The 21,446-nt window shown below is 42.6% G+C and overlaps 1 protein-coding gene across 1 annotated transcript in view; it reads left to right on the plus strand.

Annotated features, from left to right (window-relative positions):
• The first annotated feature begins 239 nt into the window (after positions 1–239).
• Positions 240–21,446, plus strand: part of LOC117522681 (microtubule cross-linking factor 1) — a 137,269-nt gene continuing 116,062 nt past the window's right edge. The window contains 3 exon segments of the mRNA XM_034184131.1: positions 240–1,398; positions 6,030–6,254; positions 6,401–6,559. Of these exon segments, the coding sequence (XP_034040022.1) occupies positions 613–1,398; positions 6,030–6,254; positions 6,401–6,559 (1,170 nt within the window). The 5' untranslated portion in view covers positions 240–612.

The raw sequence follows: 21,446 nt of genomic DNA on the forward strand, positions 1-21,446 counted from the left end.
GTAAGTAGTTTGATTAAACGTATGGACTTGTGGGTGAGAGGTCAGTGCTGGTTGACCCCAGAGTTTGATCTCTGCACTGTGCGTGCCACAGTCGCACTCGGCGTGCATGCGCACTGACGCGGCTCAGAAAACACGGGTTGCGCTCGTGAGGCTCAGCGCATGCGCTCCACGGAAAATCACGGGCGTCGATCTTGTTCACGCTGCAGAGATTGCAGTTTTTTTAACGTCAGCCCGGCGTGAGGAGACACGGAGGGGCGCGTGCGTGCCGGATGGAGACTGGTTCTGCAGGAGTAGAGGGCTGATGTTGGATCCACGCCGTCTGTAGATGGAACCCGTCGCCGCCTCGCTCCTCTGAGCCCCCACATTATTTTATTTTTTAATTTGCACCGATTCATCCAAGGGGGGTGGGGGGCACCAGCAGAAGGGAGCACAATGACAACCTGGTGAAGGCACACCGGATGGAATAAAACATCCTGCACAGCGCACGATGCGCATCACCAGCCCGACGAGGAAGAAGGAGGAGGAGGAGGAGAAGTGCGTTTGTGGCGTCGCGGAGCTGCGGTCTGATCGTTTCCTCCCTCGCCCTCCTGCCGCCGGTGTCGGTGTCGGTGTATGATGGAGAGCTCCAATGGCTCCGGCAGCGACACCAAACCGCAAAACCACCCGTTGGAAAAGAAGAGGCTGAACCGAGCGCCTTCACCGGCCAGACCGGTCCTCAAGGATGTGCACTCCCGCTCCGCCAAACCACCTGCCATCGTCCCCAAATCCCCCAAAGTCAGCAAGCAGCAGCAGCCCTCAGCCCACCCGAACCGCAGCTCCCGACGCAGCACAACCGGAGCCAAAGACAAACCGGCTTCAGCAAAAAGTCTCGCAAAGTCCGCGATCATCGCCAAAAAGAGCACGAAGGCTCCGCAGCACGCGGCGTCCGAGTTCAAAGCCTCCAAACCGGACACCGGCAGTCCGATCCACGCCAAAGTCAAGAAGGCCAAATTAGGCTCGGGATCCCCCGTCCGGCACAGCCATGCGTCCCCGATCCGGGTACCGACAGGAGCGCCGGCCGGCTCGGACCGGGTCACTCAGACCGACAGCAGCTCCGACCTGTCGGACTGTCCGTCTGAGCCGCTGTCAGACGAGCAGAGGCTGGTACCGGCAGCCAGCAGCGACGCAGAGTCCGGTACCGGCTCCAGCGATAGGGATCAGCTGGGCGCCGCTCATCCTCCGCTGCTGTGCACACCGGAGGCTCTAAAGGTGGACCTGTCGGGGGCGCACGGGGACCGAGCCAAGCAGGAGGAAGCCTCAACAAGCGCACAATTCAAACTGCCAGCCGGCAGAGGTCCAACCGAACAGGACCTGCTGCGGGAGGTCGAGGATCTGAGATCTGAAAATGACTACCTCAAGGTAGGTCCCCCAACGTTGCACCGCGCTTTTCCAACACCGGAACACTTCGTGCACTTTTCCTCTATAGGCAAAGAAAAAAGTAAGTCCCTTCGGCTGCTCCCTTGTTTGCACTTGGGGTCGCCACAGCAAATCCAAGGTGGATCTGCATGTTGAATTGGCACAGGTTTTACGCTGGATGCCCTTCAACTCCACATTACATGGAGAAATGTGGCAGGGGTGGGATTTGAACCCAGAACCTTCGGCACTGAAACCAAGTGTATATAGGCAAAGAGAAACCTCCCAAATGTGCAGGGTTCACCACGTGTCAGCGCCCGTCTTTGCTCTTTAAATTAATCATCTGCATATGCAAATTAATTTAAATACATTTCCCCTGATGCCCGTGATGCAGCTGTCAGCTCCACGGGGGCTTTTGGTTCATCATGTTCTCTCTCTCTCTCTCTCTCTCTCTCTCCTTTTCTGACCTTCTCTGTGGATCTGACCTTTATTGACTGGCGTTTTAGCTATGGAGGCCAAATCATGATTAGGATCCATCCTCTGGGACACATTTCATGCAGAGGGGTTTGTTTGTGCATGATTTCATGCAACAGCGCAAAAAAACCCTTTTCGATAAGGTTATATATCCAGGAGTTTGGGAGGCAAACAGATAATGCAGCAAACAATCTTGCAGGATTCATTCATTCATTTCCACATATCACACTTTTAAAAAGTTTCATGAGGTTAAATTGAGGAACCTTTTTTTTTTTTTTTTTTTTTTTTACACACATTTTAGTAAGTTACAAGATGTGACCAATTTTCTTCAGTTGGACATGACAGCTCTTTTAAAACAAACAATTTGATCACAAAACTGGAATTGCAACCTGTAATTTATTCTGATTTAAGTGAAATAAATTGCTAATCCTCAAAAAAAAAAATGAAGGTAATAATTTGTATGACATTTGAATTGAACAGTTAAAGAAGTTACAATAGCTTAATTAAATAAGTAGGCTACTGTCACAAACCTTTTAATTAAGTTGGTTCAATTTAATTAACCTTGTAGATGACAAAATAGTCAAGTATGTTAAACTACTTGGATAAATGCTTTCTTTACTAAACTTGAGTTGAAAATACTTAAAAAGATGCATGTAAATTGTTACATGAATTGTTTTTTCTAACTTGAGCTGGTGTTTTTTTTTTTTTTTTTTTTTTTTTTGGTTTTTGTTCCTTGCCATCTTTCTTCACAGTGCATATTGACTTAATCTCACCCGTCTCACTCTTTCACACTACACAAGACAGTTAATCAGCTTGACTGTCTGAATGGTTTTACCTCGTATAGGACTTTATCACACTCAGACGTCCCATTTGTTGGGGGTTATCTTGTCCACAGACACACACTCACACACACGCCCGTGTCCACTTGATGCCCTTCTTCACTGCCACTTAACTGATTGACAAAAAGTGGCACATGAAAGGAACAATGAGGTGTTACAAAGGTCAGGAAAGGATAGGATCAGAGTTGCTGCTCTCAGGAAGTTTAAAGAAAATAAAACTACCTTATTATGAAGGGCAGCTCCCACACCTAAAAGAAAGACATTTCTTTAAAAGGTGACTCACTGTTTATGGAGATGATTTGGTGATGTGTCGTTTCTCTCTCCACATAAACTGAGATCATATTCTCCAAAGACATGGACTTGCAGCTGGCTGTTATGCCTCTGGCTCTGCCTTTAACCTGCACATCGATCCGGCTGAACGTGTGAGGGGTCGGTCGTCTCTTCCTCCAGGGCTGTCCTCGGATAACACCAGGATCTGGGCTTTTCAATCCATGACAGATTCAGTTTGTTTTATTTTTTATTCTGCCTCCCAGCATCCAATTGTCTTTTCCATCAGATGCTGTTGAAGCCCTGCAGGTGAAATCTCCTGAGCAAGCTCACCTCTCAGGAGACAACGGTTATATTACAAACTATCAAAGTGATGGAGTAAATCTGTTTTTTTCTTATTGCCGAGGCTAGATTGTTACAGCTGGACAGGTCTGGTCTTGGAGTAGGTGCTGGCACCAGATGTTGTCGCCGCATCCACCACACTGTGGAACTTCCCTGATCCCAGTCAGACAACCAGTCCATACCCACCTCCTAAAAGTTACCACTGAGCAGAAATAGCATCCTCAGCGCTGAGGCACCTACACACTGGACTGTATCAAGGGAAGTAGACCACATGACCACAATGTCGCCACTGATCTTCCCTCACAATACATGTAATACATCCCTTCTGAGTCCACCTAATTTCTTCCAATGGTACCTAAGATTCTCCCCTGAAGAGACCCAGTACTAAAGACATAGAGTCATCACTTTTGGTCATTGATTAGCAACCAGATCTTATAACCGTACAGTAAGACAGTGCAGTGTGCAAGAGGACCCTGAAGATTTGAACTTTCATTCTCTTGCAAAGGTGTTGGCATCAGCAGCACCTCTGTCCCAAGAACCTCACGACTTATAAGGTCTGCGCCGACATCTCTCGGTCTCAAAGGCCAAGGACCTAGAAACCTCTGTCCAAGAACGATTGAGATTGCTAGCACAATCTCTGTGGATAAATCCACTTATTTTATTAAAGTTCTGGTCTTTATATATGTTGTATATTTACTGTGGCGCTAACCTGGCTAACATTTTTAGCACTTAACATTTGCATGAGCTGAGTGCCTTCACTGTAAGCCATAAGATTTTAATGTTCTTGCAATGGCTGAGGACCAGAGACGGGAGCATCTTAAAGCAGTGTTTCACGGCGGAGTTTAATCATTTATGTCTTTGAAAACACACTAGTCTTACATAGGATATTGTTATTATTATTATTATTATTATATTGTTATGTGATATTGCATATTGCTTATTGGCTAATTTTAGCATGGAAAGTTGCTGTGCTAGTTCCTTATTTTATGTTAGTGATCGATCGAGTATTTGCCTTTATCTGTTTGGAAGTCTCTGAGAGCTGCTTTAAAGTTTAACATAAGTTAAGTTTCACTTCCATCACGAATGTGCAAGTTTCAGATACAGGGAGGGCTCCCCCTATCTGTGAGAGCCAGTAACATATAGACTAAACTACACCCGCTGTAACACCCACATTGTATAAAAGTGTTGTGTGAGCCATCTTTGTTGTCTTTCACAAGATAGACTCCGTCTGTGAAGATACCCAGGCCTGACTTTCAACATGACCTTCAATAAATTCTACCTGAGGAATATATCGATTTGTTCTTCATAAGGGCAGTAAATTATATAAAAGGAGAGGAAATTACATAGTATAACTATGCAGGCATCACACATAATCCCTGTACCTTCATTTTGAGCAATAAAAACATACTTAGAGTTGCAAATTTTGCTTATAAAATGTTAGTGCACTTATTCAAGTAATTTTAAATGTCTGAAAAAAAGACAAGTGAACAATGGGTGTTTTTTAGTTTTCCGCCTACAGGCTAACTTATACCAAACAGATTTGGGCCTTGGAGGATTATGGTATAGATGATTAATTTAACATATTTAATCTGCACAAAATAATGATCTTGAATTTTGGCGTGAGTTTATATAATTCAGGAAATAAACTTATTGCTAAAGGTGTGTCAAAAATTACTAGTACAAGTGGTGAATGTCATCTTTATTTAGCACGGTGACTTAGTGGTTAGCACTGTTGGTTCAGAGCAAGAAGGTCATGGGATCGATTCCACCTGTGGTCTTTCTGTGTGGAGTTTGCACATTCTTCCCGTGTCTGTGTGGGTTCCCTCCAGGTGCTCTGGCTTCCTTCCACATCCAAACACACTCAGGTTAGGTGGATTGGAAACTTTAACTTGTCTGTAGGTGTGCATGTGAGTGTGTTTGTTTGTCTGTATGTGGCCCTGCGACAGACTGGCATCCTGTCCAGGGTGAACTCAGCTTCATGGCCTATGACTGCTGGGATAGGCTCCAGCACTAGAGGTGGGCGGATTGATCCTAATATCGATACCAACGCTGGTATTGATATTGAACGATCCTCGTGTAAAAGATCGATACTCAAGCTTTTTTCTCTCCCGCACGCACTGACTGCTGCGCACACAGATTCATCAAGTCTACTCTCTGTTTGTAAGAGCAGCGCTGCGCTGTGTCACACAACACTGAGCAGCGCACCCTCCCCCCTCTGGTCTTTGTTGTTGCGCCGTCACGTGGCTCAGCAGCGCCAGCCAACGCCATGCAGGTAGGCTCAGCCTGGCCCGCCCACTCACCGCTCTCCTCAAGTCAGCCCTCTACCTCAGGAGATTTTGTTTTAAGTTGTGTTGAGTGATATTTTTTTAAACAAAAATGTTTGTGATAAAGTATTTTGTTGTCACGTACAATGTTTGGCGAAATTCTATCCTAGGTCTTTTGGATCCTTTGGATCTATGAAGCTTAAATAGGAAAAAGTATCGGTATCGATATCGGTGGATACTGGGCCTGTATTTACTTGGTATCGGATCAATACCAAAATTCCCGGTATCGCCCACCTCTATCCAGCACCCTGTGACCCGTAATTGGAGTAAGCGGGTATAGAAAATGAAATGCTGGATCTTAATGTCCATATATTCTTATTTATTTTTTACCAAATTCACAGTTTTGGCTCTGTGGGATTTTTTCCTTTTTCTTTTTTTACATGTCATCCAGGATGAAGTGGACGAGCTGCGGGCTGAGATGGAGGAAATTCGAGACAGCTACCTGGAGGAGGAGGTCTACCAGGTGCAGGAGCTCAGACGGGAACTGGACCACTCCAATAAAAACTGCCGAATCCTGCAGTACCGCCTGCGGAAAGCCGAGCAAAAGAGCCTCAGAGTCGCCCAGACAGGCCACGTGGATGGAGATCTGCTGCGTAGTCTGGAGCAGGACCTAAAGGTGTGTGAGGGTGTCACAGTTTCTCTTAATACCCACATTTAGCCCCACAGGGTTCCATTTGATCGCTTTCCCAAAAGTCAGATAACAGATCAAACACTGATGTGCACATTTAGTTTTTTTTGTCTTTTGGTTCTTTGTGGTCTCAGGTGGCCAAAGATGTGTCGGTGCGTTTGCACAATGAGCTGGAGAGCGTGGAGGACAAACGCAGCCGAGCAGAGGACGAGAACGAGCTGCTCAGACAAAAGATCATTGAGGTGGAGATCTCCAAACAGGCGCTGCACAACGAGATGGAGAGGATCAAAGAGGTGAGGAGACGTAAACAGATGCTGCTGGTTCCAACGCTTTTCCCACATTTCACTTGTGAGCGTCATAACTTCTTTAACTGTGCGATTATCACCGAACTTGGTCTGTGTCTTTGGGGTTTAACTTTGGGTTCAAAATGTCAATGTTCAGTGTTGTTTGAGTACTTTGGAAACAGAGTGTGAGTGCTGGAATCTTTTCTAACTGCCCGGTTGTCACTAAACATGGCCTATTGCAGTAGTGTTCAGAATAATAGTAGTGCTGTGTGACTAAAAAGATTAATCCAGGTTTTGAGTATATTTCTTATTGTTACATGGGAAACAAGGTACCAGTAGATTCAGTAGATTCTCACAAATCCAGCAAGACCAAGCATTCATGATATGCACACTCTTAAGGCTATGAAATTGGGCTATTAGCAAAAAAAGTAGAAAAGGGGGTGTTCACAATAATAGTAGTGTGGCATTCAGTCAGTGAGTTTCATCATTTTGTGGAACAACAGGTGTGAATCAGGTGTCCCCTATTTAAGGATGAAGCCAGCACCTGTTGAACATGCTTTTCTCTTTGAAAGCCTGAGGAAAAATGGGACGTTCAAGACATTGTTCAGAAGAACAGTGTAGTTTGATTAAAAAGTTGATTGGAGAGGGGAAAACTTATACTCAGGTGCAAAACAATTATAGGCTGTTCATCTACAATGATCTCCAGTGCTTTAAAATGGAAAAAAAAAAAAAAACAGACACGTGGAAGAAAACGGGAAACAACCATCAAAATGGATAGAAGAATAACCAGAATGGCAAAGGCTCACCCATTGATCAGCTCCAGGATGATCCAAAGACAGTCTGGAGTTACCTGTAAGTGCTGTGACAGTTAGAAGACGCCTGTGTGAAGCTAATTTATTGCAAGAATCCCCCGCACAGTCCCTCTGTTAAATAAAAGACGTGCAGAAGAGGTTACAATTTGCCAAAGAACACATCAACTGGCCTAAAGAGAAATGGAGGAATATTTTGTGGACTGATGAGAGTAAAATTGTTCTTTTTGGGTCCAAGAGCCGCAGACAGTTTGTGAGATGACCCCCAAACTCTGAATTCAAGCCACAGGTCACAGTGAAGACAGTGGAGCATGGTGGTCCAAGCATCATGATATGGGCATGTTTCTCCTACTATGGTGTTGGGCCTATATATCGCATACCAGGTATCATGGATCAGTTTGGATATTTCAAAATACTTGAAGAGGTCATGTTGCCTTATGCTGAAGAGGACATGCCCTTGAAATGGGTGTTTCAACAAGACAATGACCCCAAGCACACTAGTAAACAAGCAAAATCTTGGTTCCAAACCAACAAAATTAATGCCTCGCAGATGTGAAGAAATCATGAAAAACTGTGGTTATACAACTAAATACTAGTTTAGTGATTCACAGGATTGCTAAAAAAGCAGTTTGAACATAATAGTTTTGAGTTTGTAGCGTCAACAGCAGATGCTACTATTATTGTGAACACCCCCTTTCTACTTTTTTTTACTAATAGCCCAATTTCATAGCCTTAAGAGTGTGCATATCATGAATGCTTGGTCTTGTTGGATTTGTGAGAATCTACTGAATCTACTGGTACCTTGTTTCCCATGTAACAATAAGAAATATACTCAAAACCTGGATTAATCTATTTAGTCACATAGCACTACTATTATGCTGAACACTACTGTAGGTGTGTTAGGTGTACTGACCTCAAAGAAGCCAAACGGACCTTGACTGTAGCGTGTACTTTCTAAAAGTCTTTGTGCAGGGGTGCCGAAAAGGGGGAGAATAAGGAGAAGGATTCTGGCAGCACATGATTGACAGGGGCCCAGAGAGGCCCCCTAATACAATTATAATACTGGACAAAAATAATGGCGGGGTGGCCCAGTAAGATTTTCTTTTCATGAGCCCAAAATCCTTGGTGGTACCCCTGCTTGTAGGCGCAGTAAGTTCATTCATTTCTAATTGCCTGATTGTCTCCCAAACGTAGCGTGTGTTCATCATGGTGACACCAAGGAGCCAATTGACTTTGAGGTCAAATGTAAAAATCACTGAACTGTACTTGGTCAAAGTCTTCTGCAGAAAACGTTACTTGTCAAAGCTTATCGACGTTGGATCTGGGGGCCATAGGTTAGTGCAGACTGTGTGCTTATTTCAGTCAAGGACCCTGGATTCAGGAGTAAAGGAATCTACATCAAACAGTTCATAGCACCTGTGCCCATTCTGCTTGGAACTGTGGAGTTATGCCAGGAAAGACATCCAGCGTAACACTTGGGCCAAATCAACATGCAGATCCATATCTGACCCGCTGTGGCGACCACGAGTAGAAAGGGAGAAGCCGAAAGAATTTACTGTAGTTACAGAATTCAGCTTCAGGCTTTTAACTTCTGTTTGTGCAGCAGCTAAGATAATATTTAGAGCAAAATCTTGCAAATGGTGATACAAGCACCAAAGGTGGCACAAATACTCCTTAGACATTACTCTTTTGAAAAAAACGACTGACCACTTGAATTTTCAATAGGCGGCCAGGTAGGGGTCAATTGAAGAATTACACACGGGTCAAAATTTAAAATGCTCAAATCATTTTGAAAACTACACCACATTATTTGTCTGATAGTAAAGATTCCAAAAAGGTATAGTTTGGACTATCTATGACTGAATGATCAGGAGTTATGGGGTAAAACAAGAAGAATGTGACAAAGGTCAGTTTCAGTTTGTACAGGGGTCAAAAGTTAAAGTTGCTCCAATTTTGGTAAAAAAAAATAAAAAAATGATGCAAATTATTAGTTTGGTTAACAGGGTTTTAAAAAGGAATAGTTTGGACCATGTATCATGCTTAGTTCATCATGTTACAGGGTAACATATGTCTCATAGAATCCAATGGATGTTGACCTTGTTTGACCTTTACGTTGGAGACCAAACATTCAACACAATCAAAGCTATTCCATTTATTAATCCTTTTAGCTCAACCAATAATGTGCATCACTTTTTACCAAAATTGAAGGAACTTTAACTTTTGACCCCTGTACAAACTGAAACTGACCTTTGTCACTATTCTTGTTGTTTTACCCCATAACTCCTGATCATTCAGTCATAGATAGTCCAAACTATACCTTTTTGGAATCTTTATGATCAGACAAATAATGTGGTGTAGTTTTCAAAATGATTTGCGCATCTTTTAATTTTGACCCCTGCGTAATTCATTTGACCCCTACTTGGCCGCCTATTGAAAATTCTAGTGGCCGTTTTTTTTTTTTTTTTCAAAAGAGTAATGTCTAAGGAGTATTTGTGCCAACTTTGGTGCTTGTATCGCCATTTGCACGATTGTTTCAGTTATCTGCTGCACTATACATCACCATCAAAGGCATGATGCACAGCGGTGTGGTGCCGTCTTACTCCTGTTCAAAAGATGAGTGGAGATGATTCTCAGACAAAGCCTGGATTTCCACATACGACATTTGCATTGTATCAAGTATCTGTCATGTGATGTCTGTTGTGTTTTTGGTCCATCGTACACACGGGTTTGTCGCAGTGCGTTTGTGAAATCGGTGGATAAGTGAAAGAGAGGTTGGATTTCCACCTGTCATTGAATGCATCACAGGGAGTGTGTACGCGGAGTTATGATGCAGAGAACAAAAAAAAAGACCATTTTTGAAGTAAAATAAGCTTGTGGAAAAGCACTGACTTTGTGTCACGTACAAAACAGAACGCAAACGTGACAACATGCGCATGTCTTCTGTCAAATGAAAGAACGAATGTCAAAGAGTTTGTGTGTCCTCATGCAGTAAAGACGTTGGATTTGTGGGGACATTGATTGACACTGTAGCTGTCGTTTGACATTGAAACGCTTTTACGACCACTTTAGGTCAAAATGTGTTTCTGGCTGTTTTTTAAGGGGAAAATTAATGTTCTTTCGGATCAAACAAAAACTCGTGGTCCAAGTCATTTAAGACCAAATTCCACCTCGAGGTATTTCAAGTAATTTTTCAGGAAACGTGGTACCTCTTGAGTTTCTGGCGGTGGGCTCCATTAGAGCTCGTCTCTAAACTTCTATCTTGCAAATAATTTGACACCAAACTCAAGACTGTGCCGTCAGCGGAACTTGAGACTTTGAGTAAATGTCCACAGACACACACACAGAGGGATGGACTGTCTTTTGGATGCTCCCAGTTGTTCAGGGTCAACACAAATTTGACCCCAGATGCGCTTCACGATGTAACTCCAGTTCTGCATGGAGAAAGATGCACAGTCTCTTTTTTGTGTTCCCTTGAGGGTTGTTCTAGAAAACAAGAACAGTCGTGGAATCTGCATTTCAGCATCAGTGACGCTGTTTATTTTAATCATCGTCATGACAGAGTTTGTTTATTTATATATATGTGTGTGTATGTGTATATATGTATGTGTGTGTATGTGTATATATGAATCAGAGCAGGTAGCTCAGTGGTGTAGTTGTTGGGCTACCAGTATGTAGACCTGGCATCCCACCTGACTGTGCCCTTGGACAACAGACTTCATTGGTACTGTCACAGTCCAACCGGCTGTCAGTGGGTACCAGACTTGGTTGGGGGAGTATGTAACCTGAGATGGACTGGTGTCCCATCCAGGGGGAAGTCATAGACTCTCATTGACTTCACGCTGTAGTGATCTGGGGCTAAGCGCCACCACCAATGTCTTTCATGGCCTCTGCAGGACTTTCTAACTGAAATTTGGAGGTTATAATTTCTCATAAGCAAATAATCATTCAGTTAAGCATTTTAAACTTTATAAACCATGTGGGGAACTTGTTTCTTCCTGTATTGTTGGAATATCCCAAAGCCATTTCCGTTAAGGACACAGTATGAACTACAGGAGGTACTGTGTGTGTGGGGGGGGGGGGTCTGACCACCTCCCCTCCAAAAAAGAGGTAAAAAATAACTGTTTGGGCTTGGGGGGTGTTATCCCTCAGGCTATCAGACTGTACAACTCCTCATTCAGGGGGAGGAGGAGCAACAGGAAGACAGAGGACGGGAATAAGAGCAATAGTAGTAGCCATTAAACCAGTATTGATCAGTATGTCTGGTATTTATATTGTGTATTTATATTTGTATTTGCAAACTGTTTTTCTTTTTTTCACTTTTAATACTCTGTGTGCTTCTTACCCTGTGTGCTGCGATACATTGCTGCTGGAACCTCAATTTCCCTGAGGGAATCAATAAAGTTCTATCTAATCTTATCTAAAACATCGATATATCTTTCTTGCCTGTAAATGTATATATTCACATTTTCACATCTGGAAGAATCTTGTAATACCTTTATGACACCCCTAAAGTGGACCGTATCAATTCCTATCTTTAGTTGAATCTCTTGTCTGCCTGTTTACTCTCATTTTTGTTTTTTCTTTTTTACAAAGGCTTATTTATGTCTCCAGTCTGTACTGTCGTAGGTTAAGCTGTGTGGCCTTTCAAATTTCACAAAACTGACCAAATTTAGTTTCTACTGAAATCCAAGTGTTATAATGTCTATTTTTGTAAAATGTTGCAAAATTAAGGCTCGTTTTAATGGAGAGAACATATTAATCTGGGGGAAAATCCCATAATGAATATTTTCACGTTGTCTGTCATGCAGACGAACTGCACGAGGAAGTGCATGTGCACGCATGTGAGGTTTTGAGATGACCTGTGACCTGACCCACTTGCTTGGTGCGTGTTCCCAAGGCGTGCACACCAACATCTGTAAGATATCTTGTAAATCACTTCAGAGGTGTTATCTAGTTACTTGCCTAACTTTTACAAATATCTGCGAAATATATTAGATTTATACAGAAACAAGAGTAATTTGGAATTCCTGATGTCCACTGATCTGGATCCGGATCACCTCCAAACTTCAATGGAGTTTTCCATGGCCTAATATCTATCTGTGGTGAAAATTTAGTAAAAATCTGTGCAGTAGTTTTGACGTAATCCTGCTAACAGACAAATAAATAAACAAACACCAATGATTTTATTACACCCTTGGTGGACATAATGAGCTGTTTAGAGCGTTTTCCACCATCTGGTTTATTTTGTTTGAGCGAGCAGCCAAGCTGACGTCACACTGATTTTCTTTACTCTGACTGCCTGTCCCCATGTCCTTCCCAGCATCCCTCGTGCAGATTGGGGGAAGGCGCCATGTGATCTATGACTGTGCTACCAAATGTATGTCATGACATCTGATCACTTGAAATTTGACCCTTCAGGGGAGCAAATTCAAAATAGTCCCCAAACAAGGTGAATTTTGATCATATTGTCAATATCCTAATGTGAGCCCCTTATTTAAATACTAAGGAAATTATAGTGGTGCTAAAGAAAATTCTTTTTTGACTCAAATCCTAAAAAAAAAACCCAGAGGCCATACAGCTTTACTGTAATTAGCTACCTAGCATGTGTAATGTATTTTACTTTCTTAGCATCAGAGGTTCTGAATTGGTGAATTAGATTGTGTCTATGGATGCTAATTTGCTAGTTTCTAACTTTTCCGTAAGTTACCGTTTAAATAACGTGAGGTAGCTAAAGCTAACATTTGCCTTACGTGTCATTAAGTAGCATTTTGTTATTGTATAATTCACCCTCTTCTTAAGGATGAACTGAAATGAAACAATGAATCTAAGAAACTACCTTCTCTGGGTTTTTCAGTCAGAGCGTGAATGACGGTGCATTTGTACAAAGGTGAAAGATCGTAATCCTTGAAGAATGTTGTTCATCTGGACTTTCTTTATTTGAGTAACTGATGCAACACTGTAGGAAAAAAGACATCATCAACACCTGTTTGTTTTCCCAATCATTAAGCTTGTAATATAGTTAATATTTCATTTATTTTCCCTGAATAATCTTTGCTGGGGTCACTGAGGTTAAGGTTGTTGCACTTCATCCTTCAGGACTTCATTTTTCTGTCAAACCTTTTTAACCGGCGTGTTTAAAGACCAGTCGGGCTCAGATCGTACCCTGAACCTCTCTGGCCTTTATAGCTCCTCTTTGCCTGTCCCTGAGCCCGTCTGGCCCAGGGGTCGGCAGCCCTGCACGAGTTAATCCGACAGAAGGCCTGGCGTGTTATTGCGCTTTGTGACGGGTGGGGAGACAATGGGGAAGAGAGGGCGCGAACGGCTGTCTGCGTGCGATACGGCTGCAGCTCCCGAACCTGATATTAAATAGATCAGGACCTTCCGTTGGTGCAGTAATGGCCTGAGGGGAACACTGCTGCTGTCAGCGCTTATCTCTGTGGCTGGTGTGGAGCTGAGCAGCGATTGGTCAAGAGATTTCTTACTAGCGACATTGATTAAACTCCTGCCGATAAGTGTAATGAAACAAAAATAATGAATGTCCCTGTGTGCAACAGTATCAGGCAATTGGGGGGGGGGGGGGGTTTGGAAGCATGTAGATGACTGAGTGGATATGTTAAAGCAGCTTTCTGAAAGCAATAATTTTAGAACAATAAATGCTATCATCTCGTAACTCACCACAATAAAAAAAGTAGATAATGAGGATGAATTAGCTACATTAGGTACTTTGTTGGATCATATCAATCGAAAAAGTGACTTAATTTTGCCTGTGTAATATCACATAGAGGTGTTTGCCACCTTCTGGATGGATTATGGAAAATTTCTACTGCTTTCTGCACGACTACGATCCCATCACATCTCAGAACTTAAGCAGGGTAGCAGCAGGGTACTTGGCTTGGAGACCATTTAGGAACACCGTGTCTCTTCATGTAGAACTGGAGGTCATCCAGTGTAAAAACCTGTGTCAAATCCCAGTGCAGCTTTAACAGGATCTGCTGCGGCGACCCACTGATGTGGGTGAACTTACATGTACTTGTCTGCCATCTGGTCAACACCTGGCAAGCGCTGCTCCACCCACCTGCACCTCCTTTATGACAACATCATCTAATCAGTTAAGCTAGCAACGGCGGAAGAAAGGTGATGGAACAATGCAGTAAAACAAAAGGGGAAGTAAAACTGGAATTAGAGAATAGATAGAAAGTGTGGCTGGGGATGACACAACAAACTTTGCTAGAACTGCAGATTATTGGTGGCAACCACAAAACACAGTTCTGGAACACCTGTTGCGTTGTTCTGGAATCTGTTGTCAAAAGGAAGACATGATGTTCTGTGTCCAAGTGGGGCCTCATTCCATCCCTGCTGATTCAAATTAGATCTTTCAAATGTTCTGTTTGATTTAGTAATGGCTTGACACAGGACCCCATTGCAGAGAACAACAGAGACAGAGTAAAATCTGTGTTGTTGTACAAAGGTTCAGTTGATTTTTGTGAGAACACACTATAGGAACAGTCCACAATGTTGTCCAGAAACACGCAAACGGAGGCGATTGGTTGATTTAACAGGCAGAGGTGGACATACGCTGTGTGGAAATGACCCATTTTTTATCCAGGTTTCAGAGCACTTGACTTGTAACCTCTCCCCAAGTCCCCACCACCACAAAAAATTGTTGATTCCAACTACGGTGTCACTGTACTAAGAAGCATAACGGCTGCATCCGTAATATGTCAACAGACAGCCGGCTTTTGCACCTCCTGCAGATCTTTTTTTTTTTCTGCACAACTCAGCAGTCAAAGACGAGGCTTCGTGATCCTTGAGTCGTCTCCTCTCTGCTTCTCATCTCCCTCATATCTGTCGCTCTCCTCCGCTGTGGTTCCCTGTTAGAAGAATAAAAGGAATCTCATTGACCCAGTTAATGTCTCAGGTCTGACTCCACCAATGAGAGCGAGCGGCGGCTGTGAGGCGCCGAGTGGTGCAGGGATTCTACCGTCATTTGAAATCTGCTGCAGTGACACGCATCCGTGTAAATCTCATCTTCAAACAGCCACCACGCCACATCTTCTGGATGCAGAAATACACTTTCTTTTTGTTTGTTTTTGCAGAACAGAGAGGAGAAGGTGTGCAGTTAGAAAATATTTTCCAAGTCAAGACTCCAGCTTTGAATGAATTTATGCCTTAATTAACCAGGCAAAATTAATTAGATAACAACATCATCAACAACAACAACAGTGTCTTAAATGCAACAGATTCATTCATCCAGATCTGATATTTTAAAGCTGGAGTCATTTACACGTAAATGTTTCCACAAAAAATCTCAATACTTACTTTGGGTTGAATTCTAGTTATTATAAAGTACCTTTATTTTTCTACTATAACTCAAAATTAGTTAATTTTATTGCTGGCAAAGTGCTTCTTTTGGCGGAATTCGTGGTAAACATGGTGACTTTACAGAGATCTTACAGGCGATATGAAAGAAGTAAATGTGCAACATTCAAAGTTTATGCTGGCGTTTGATGAACACTGGCAATTTTGAATTTCCAATGAGTTCAAATACATATACAGTCCTAGTTGGAATTACGACACCCTTGTGTTTTAAGTACACATTTTAAAATGTTCAGAAATAAATGCAAACAAACCGATTTTGTAGAATGAAAAAAAATTTTGCAAAAAAAGTTATCGAGCAGACGCAACAAAACAAAATGTTTTTATAAACTGAAACAAAAAACATAGACATAAAATCTATGCTGGAAAGTTATTGCCATCCTTTGATGTCTTTACAGTACATCCAGAAAGTATTCACAACGCTTCACTTTTTCCACATTTTATGTTACAGCTTTATTCAAAAATGTTGTAAATGTATTTTTTCCACTCAAAATTCTACTCAAAATACATCGTAATGACAATTGTTTGTTTTTAGATTTTTGACAATTTATTAAAAATAAAAAACTAAGAACTCACATGTACATAAGTATTCACAGCCTTTGACATGAAGCTCAAAATTGAGTTCAGGTGCCTCCTGTTTCCACTGATCATCCTTGAGATGTTTCTGCAGCTTAATTGGAGTCCACCTGGGATAAATTCAGTTGATTGGACCTGATTTGGAAAGACACACACCTGTCTACATATAAGGTCCCTCAGTTGACAGTCAGAGCACAAAGCAAGCATGAAGTGAAAGGAATTGTCTGTAGACCTCTGAGGCAGGATTGTCTGGAGGCACAAATCTGGGGAAGGATACAGAAACATTTCTGCTGCTTTGAAGGTCCCAATGAGCACAGTTGCCTCCATCATCCACAAATGGAAGACTTTCAGATCCACCAGGACTCTTCCTAGAGCTGGCCGCCCGTCTAAACTGAGCGATTGGGGGAGACAGGCCTTAGTCAGGGAGGTGACCAAGAACCCGATGGTCACTCTGTCAGAGCTCCAGCATTCCTCTGTGGAGAGAGGAGAACCTTCCAGAAGGATAACCATCTCTGCAGCAATCCATCAATCAGGCCTGTATGGTAGAGTGGCCAGATGGACGTCACTCCGTAGTAAAAGGCACATGGCAGCCCACCTGGAGTTTGACAAAAGGCACCTGAAGGACTCTCAGACCACGAGAAACAAAACTCTCTGGTCTGATGAGACAAAGATTGAACTCTTTGGCATCATGTTTGGAGGAAACCAGGCACCATCCCTACATTGAAGCATGGTGGTGGCAGCATCATGCTGTGGGGATGTTTTTCAGCAGCAGGAACTGGGAGACTAGTCAGGATTGAGGGAAAGATGAAGGCAGCAATGCACAGAGACATCCCAGATGAAAACCTGCTCCAGAGCACTTGTGACCTCAGACTGGGGCAACGGTTCATCTTTCAGCATGACAATGACCCTAATCACACAGCTAAAATACCAAAGGCATGGCTTCAGGACAACTCTGTGAATGCACTTTAGGGTAAATCCTCACTTTCATTTGATTTGATCATTTATTTAGTCCCCATGGGGGCAATTCAGGTGCAGTCAGCAGTAAAAATTACATTACATTCATAAAACCACATCATACAAATTCATAAAAAACATAAAAACACAGCAGAATAAATATATAAAACAAGAGCCCAGAAATAAGGTGCGAGTCAGTATAGACTTAAGTGCAACAGTGAGTCCTTAGGTGTTATTTAGGAGAGCAATGGCTGTGGGAATAAGAGTTTTTTAGTCTTTTGGTTCTGCATCTGGGCATTACCAGGCGTCTGCCCGAGGGCAGAAACTTAAATTGTGGGTGCAGAGGGTGTGCAGAATCGGCCATAATTTTCCTGGCTTTTGACACAACTCTTGTTTTAAAAAGGTCCATAATGTCCGTGCACTGAGTTCCCACAATTTTACCACATTCCTTGACAATATTACAAAGACGATTGCGATTCTTAAGGTTCAATAGGTTAAGCCAACACAGGAAGGAAAAGGTTAACATATAACATACAAGATTTTCTTTCCACAAGTCAAGGGATGGATACATGAACATTTCCAAGTCATTGTGTTTGTGTCCTGGACTTAATTCACATCAGTCCTTAAGAAATATAAATGGCACCGGATGTTAAATATGTATGAAGGAGGAAGTTCTCAAAAACAGAGTGACTGTGCAAGAAGGAGACTAGCAAGGGAAGCCACCGAGCCACAGAGTTACAGGCTTCGGTGGTTGTGATTGGAGGAGCTATGCATAGTGCAACATTTGGTGGTTGCATTATCAGTCACAGCTTCATGTTGGAGTGAACCAAAGAAGGATTTTAAACGAGAAAACTGATCATATCTAGGCTTCAGTCTCCCACATGCCTTTAGGAAAACTTTAGCTGAAATTTTATGTTTTCTTCGGGCCTGGTGGCTTGCCGGGCCTGTCCTGCTATAGGGGAAACACTGACATGATAAAATATTAATTTCTCCACTGGCTCATTTTCGAATACCAGTTAAAAAAAAAAAAGTTGCAACTGTGGTTAATGTTATCTTTAACAAGTGACACATTCCACCTGTGTTAGTGTCGTCTTACATGTAGAGCAGCTATTCTGCAAAACGTTTGTGTGAAATATGTCCAGATTTTATCGTGAGTTCTTCCCCACAGGATTTTGTGACATCACCACAGAAAGTGCATCTTGGCCCCATGTTACTGTACTTTTAACCACCGGGGTCTAAATTATCAGTTTGTTTTCATGCAAAATAATTTTTGGTCATATTAGTGAAATAAAGTTGTGAATCCTTCATTTGATATTAAGGAATAAAATCACATAAAGAAAGACAAACCTCAACTTAAATGGTAAAAAAAAAAAAAAAAAATCAGAAGTTAGTGCATCTTTAAAGGTTGGACTTCATGACTTTCTGTGTGATCTACTTACAGGACAATTTATTTCCAATTTTTCCTCACTGGAACAAGTTGAGAGATGCTGCCACCTTCACCGGTCTGTTTGCTGTCATGGTTACAGCTCAAAATAAGAATAATAAAAATACAGAGGCCAAGATAATCCAGCAGCTGTACTCTTGAGGTGAAACGCTGACCTGATGTGCACATTTAATCTGCTGGAGAAGATTAATCCCATTTTATAAGAAAAATGGAAATGCCAAATTCTGTTTATGATAAACACCAGCCTCCAAACAACATGCACGAGTCTGTCGGTTGGAACAGGCGCCACATTTAAAAAAAAAAAAAAAAAAAAAAAAAAAAAGAATGAATTGAAAGAATGAGGGGATGCCAGCTGATGAACGAAGGATCAAAACCATCGTCTCACAGAACGCTGCAAGAGTGGTCTTAGAAAACCGGCCCAGGCTCCGGTCTTGAGTTTCTTGCACGCTTTTCTCTTATGCTGTAGCTAATGTTTGTGGTTATATTTAGGAAGCAGCTTGGCAGGCTGTAAGTCGGCCTGAGTCACCGAGTTTCTCACCTCTCCTCCAAATATAAGGAACAGATGGGTCATCAGGAGAAGAGGACTTCTGACAGCATGTTGAAGCCAAACCTTCCATTGTAATGAATAAATAAATGACTCTGCTTTGGTCCATGTTATGCAGTTGAATTATATGTGAAGAAAGATTTGAGAATCAACATTTCTCTGCGAGGGAAAAGCGGGTGTGTTTATCTAACAGCGTTTTATGTTAAGTACAACATGTAGCGATACACATTTGCTTAAAGCTGTACGGCCTCTGGGGTTTTTAAGATTAAGTCATAAAAATAAAATTATTTGCACCACTGTAATTGTATTCATTAGCATTTAAATAAGGCATTCATATGATTTTGCTAATATGATCAAAATTCATGCTGTCTGGAAACATTGTAGAATTTCAACCCCTGAAGGGGAGATTTTCAAGCGATCAGACATCATGAGCTACATTTGGTGGTGACGTTAGCTCATGTGGTGGCTAACCCTGACCTGCACAAGGTATGCTGGGAAACACACAGCGACAGCCAGTCAGAGTAAAGAAAGGCAGCGTGAGGTCAGCTGGGTGCTTGCTCAAACAAAATAAACCAAGATGGTTGAAAATGCTCAGAAATGGCTTATTTCTGTATAAATCTGTTTCTCATATATTTTGTCAATGTTAGCAAGAAATGAACACTTTTAAATATATAAAAAAAATATTTGGCATGAAATTCCCTCCAGATAAATGAGTCCTCTTCATTAAAATGAGCTGTTATTTTGCAACGTTACAAAAATGAACTGACATTGTAATGCTTGGATTTCAGTAGAAACTAAATTTTGTTAGTTTTGTGAAATTTCAAAGGCGGTATCAAACCATTGAACAAAATAAACCCCAAAATTAAAACTGCATTACAACAATGTATATATAAAATAATAGTATAGGTTAACTTAATTTTGGCTGGAATACTGTTCCACAAAATTAGTGCATGATACGCATACAAGGTCTGTTAGAAAAGTATCCGACCTTTTTATTTTTGTCAAAAACCATATGGATTTGAATCACGTGTGATTGCATCAGCCAAGCTTGAATCTCCGTGCGCATGCGTGAGTTTTTTTTCACGCCTGTCGGTTGCGTCATTCGCCTGTGAGCAGGCTTTGTGTGAGCACTGGTCCACCACTCTCGTCGGATTTTTATTGCGAATAAATGTCTGAACGATTTGGAGCTTTGCTGCATCAATTTTTTCCAGAAACTGTGAGAGACCTCCAGGTGGACACTGTTCGGAAAATTAATATGGCTTTCAGGGATGATTTTATGGGGATTACACAGATTAAGGAGTGCTCCAGCCGGTTTCAAGACCGCCCACAGCGTCTGAGAGTGCGCCGCGCTCCGAGCGCTAATCGACAGGCTCAGACCCCGCTGAATCAACCAGATCATTTCCAACGTGAAGGCTTTGTTGATCCGGGACATCGTCTGACTTACACAAAAATGGCAGGAGACGTGGACATCAGCACTTTTTCTGCACATTCCACTGTTACAGGAGTTTTTTTTTTCATCGAAAGAAAAGCGGACAGATGCGCCACCGTGCCGCTCATGGCGCGGCACAAAACCACCTCCGTGTTGGTCTCACAGGACGGCTTTCAGACGGCTGTCGGTGGGTTTTCAGTCGTGTGACTAACCGAGAAATTGTGGATGAGCTGGACATGTCAGAACATGTCCTGTGAGGCTTCATCACGGCGTTGCTTTGCGCCATGCGGCTCCACCGCGACGCGTGGCATTCCTCCGCACGTCTGTCTCAATGTGCCGAAAAGTGCTGATGTCCACGTGTTCCGCAATTCCTGTGCTAGTCAGAGGACGTCCCGGATAAAACACAGCGTCCAGTTTGGAAATGAATGGCACATTCCACTGTTACAGGAGTTTTTGTCATGGCAAGAGGAGCGGAGGAATTGTGCGCGTCGCGGCGGTGCCGCATGGCGCAAAGCAAAGCCGTGATGAAGCCTCACAGGACATGTTCTGGCATGTCCAGCTCATCCACAATTTCTCGGATAATCACACGACTGAAAACCCACCGACAGCCGTCTGAAAGCCATCTCAAAGCCGTCCTGTGAGACCAACATGGAGGTGGTTTTGTGCCGCACCATGAACGGCACGGTGGCGCATCCGTCCGCTTTTCTTTCCATGAAAAAAAACTCCTGTAACAGTGGAATGTGCCAAAAAAGTGCTGATGTCCA

The sequence above is a fragment of the Thalassophryne amazonica genome, chromosome 12 (assembly GCF_902500255.1).
Source record: "Thalassophryne amazonica chromosome 12, fThaAma1.1, whole genome shotgun sequence".
Lineage (NCBI taxonomy): Eukaryota > Metazoa > Chordata > Actinopteri > Batrachoidiformes > Batrachoididae > Thalassophryne > Thalassophryne amazonica.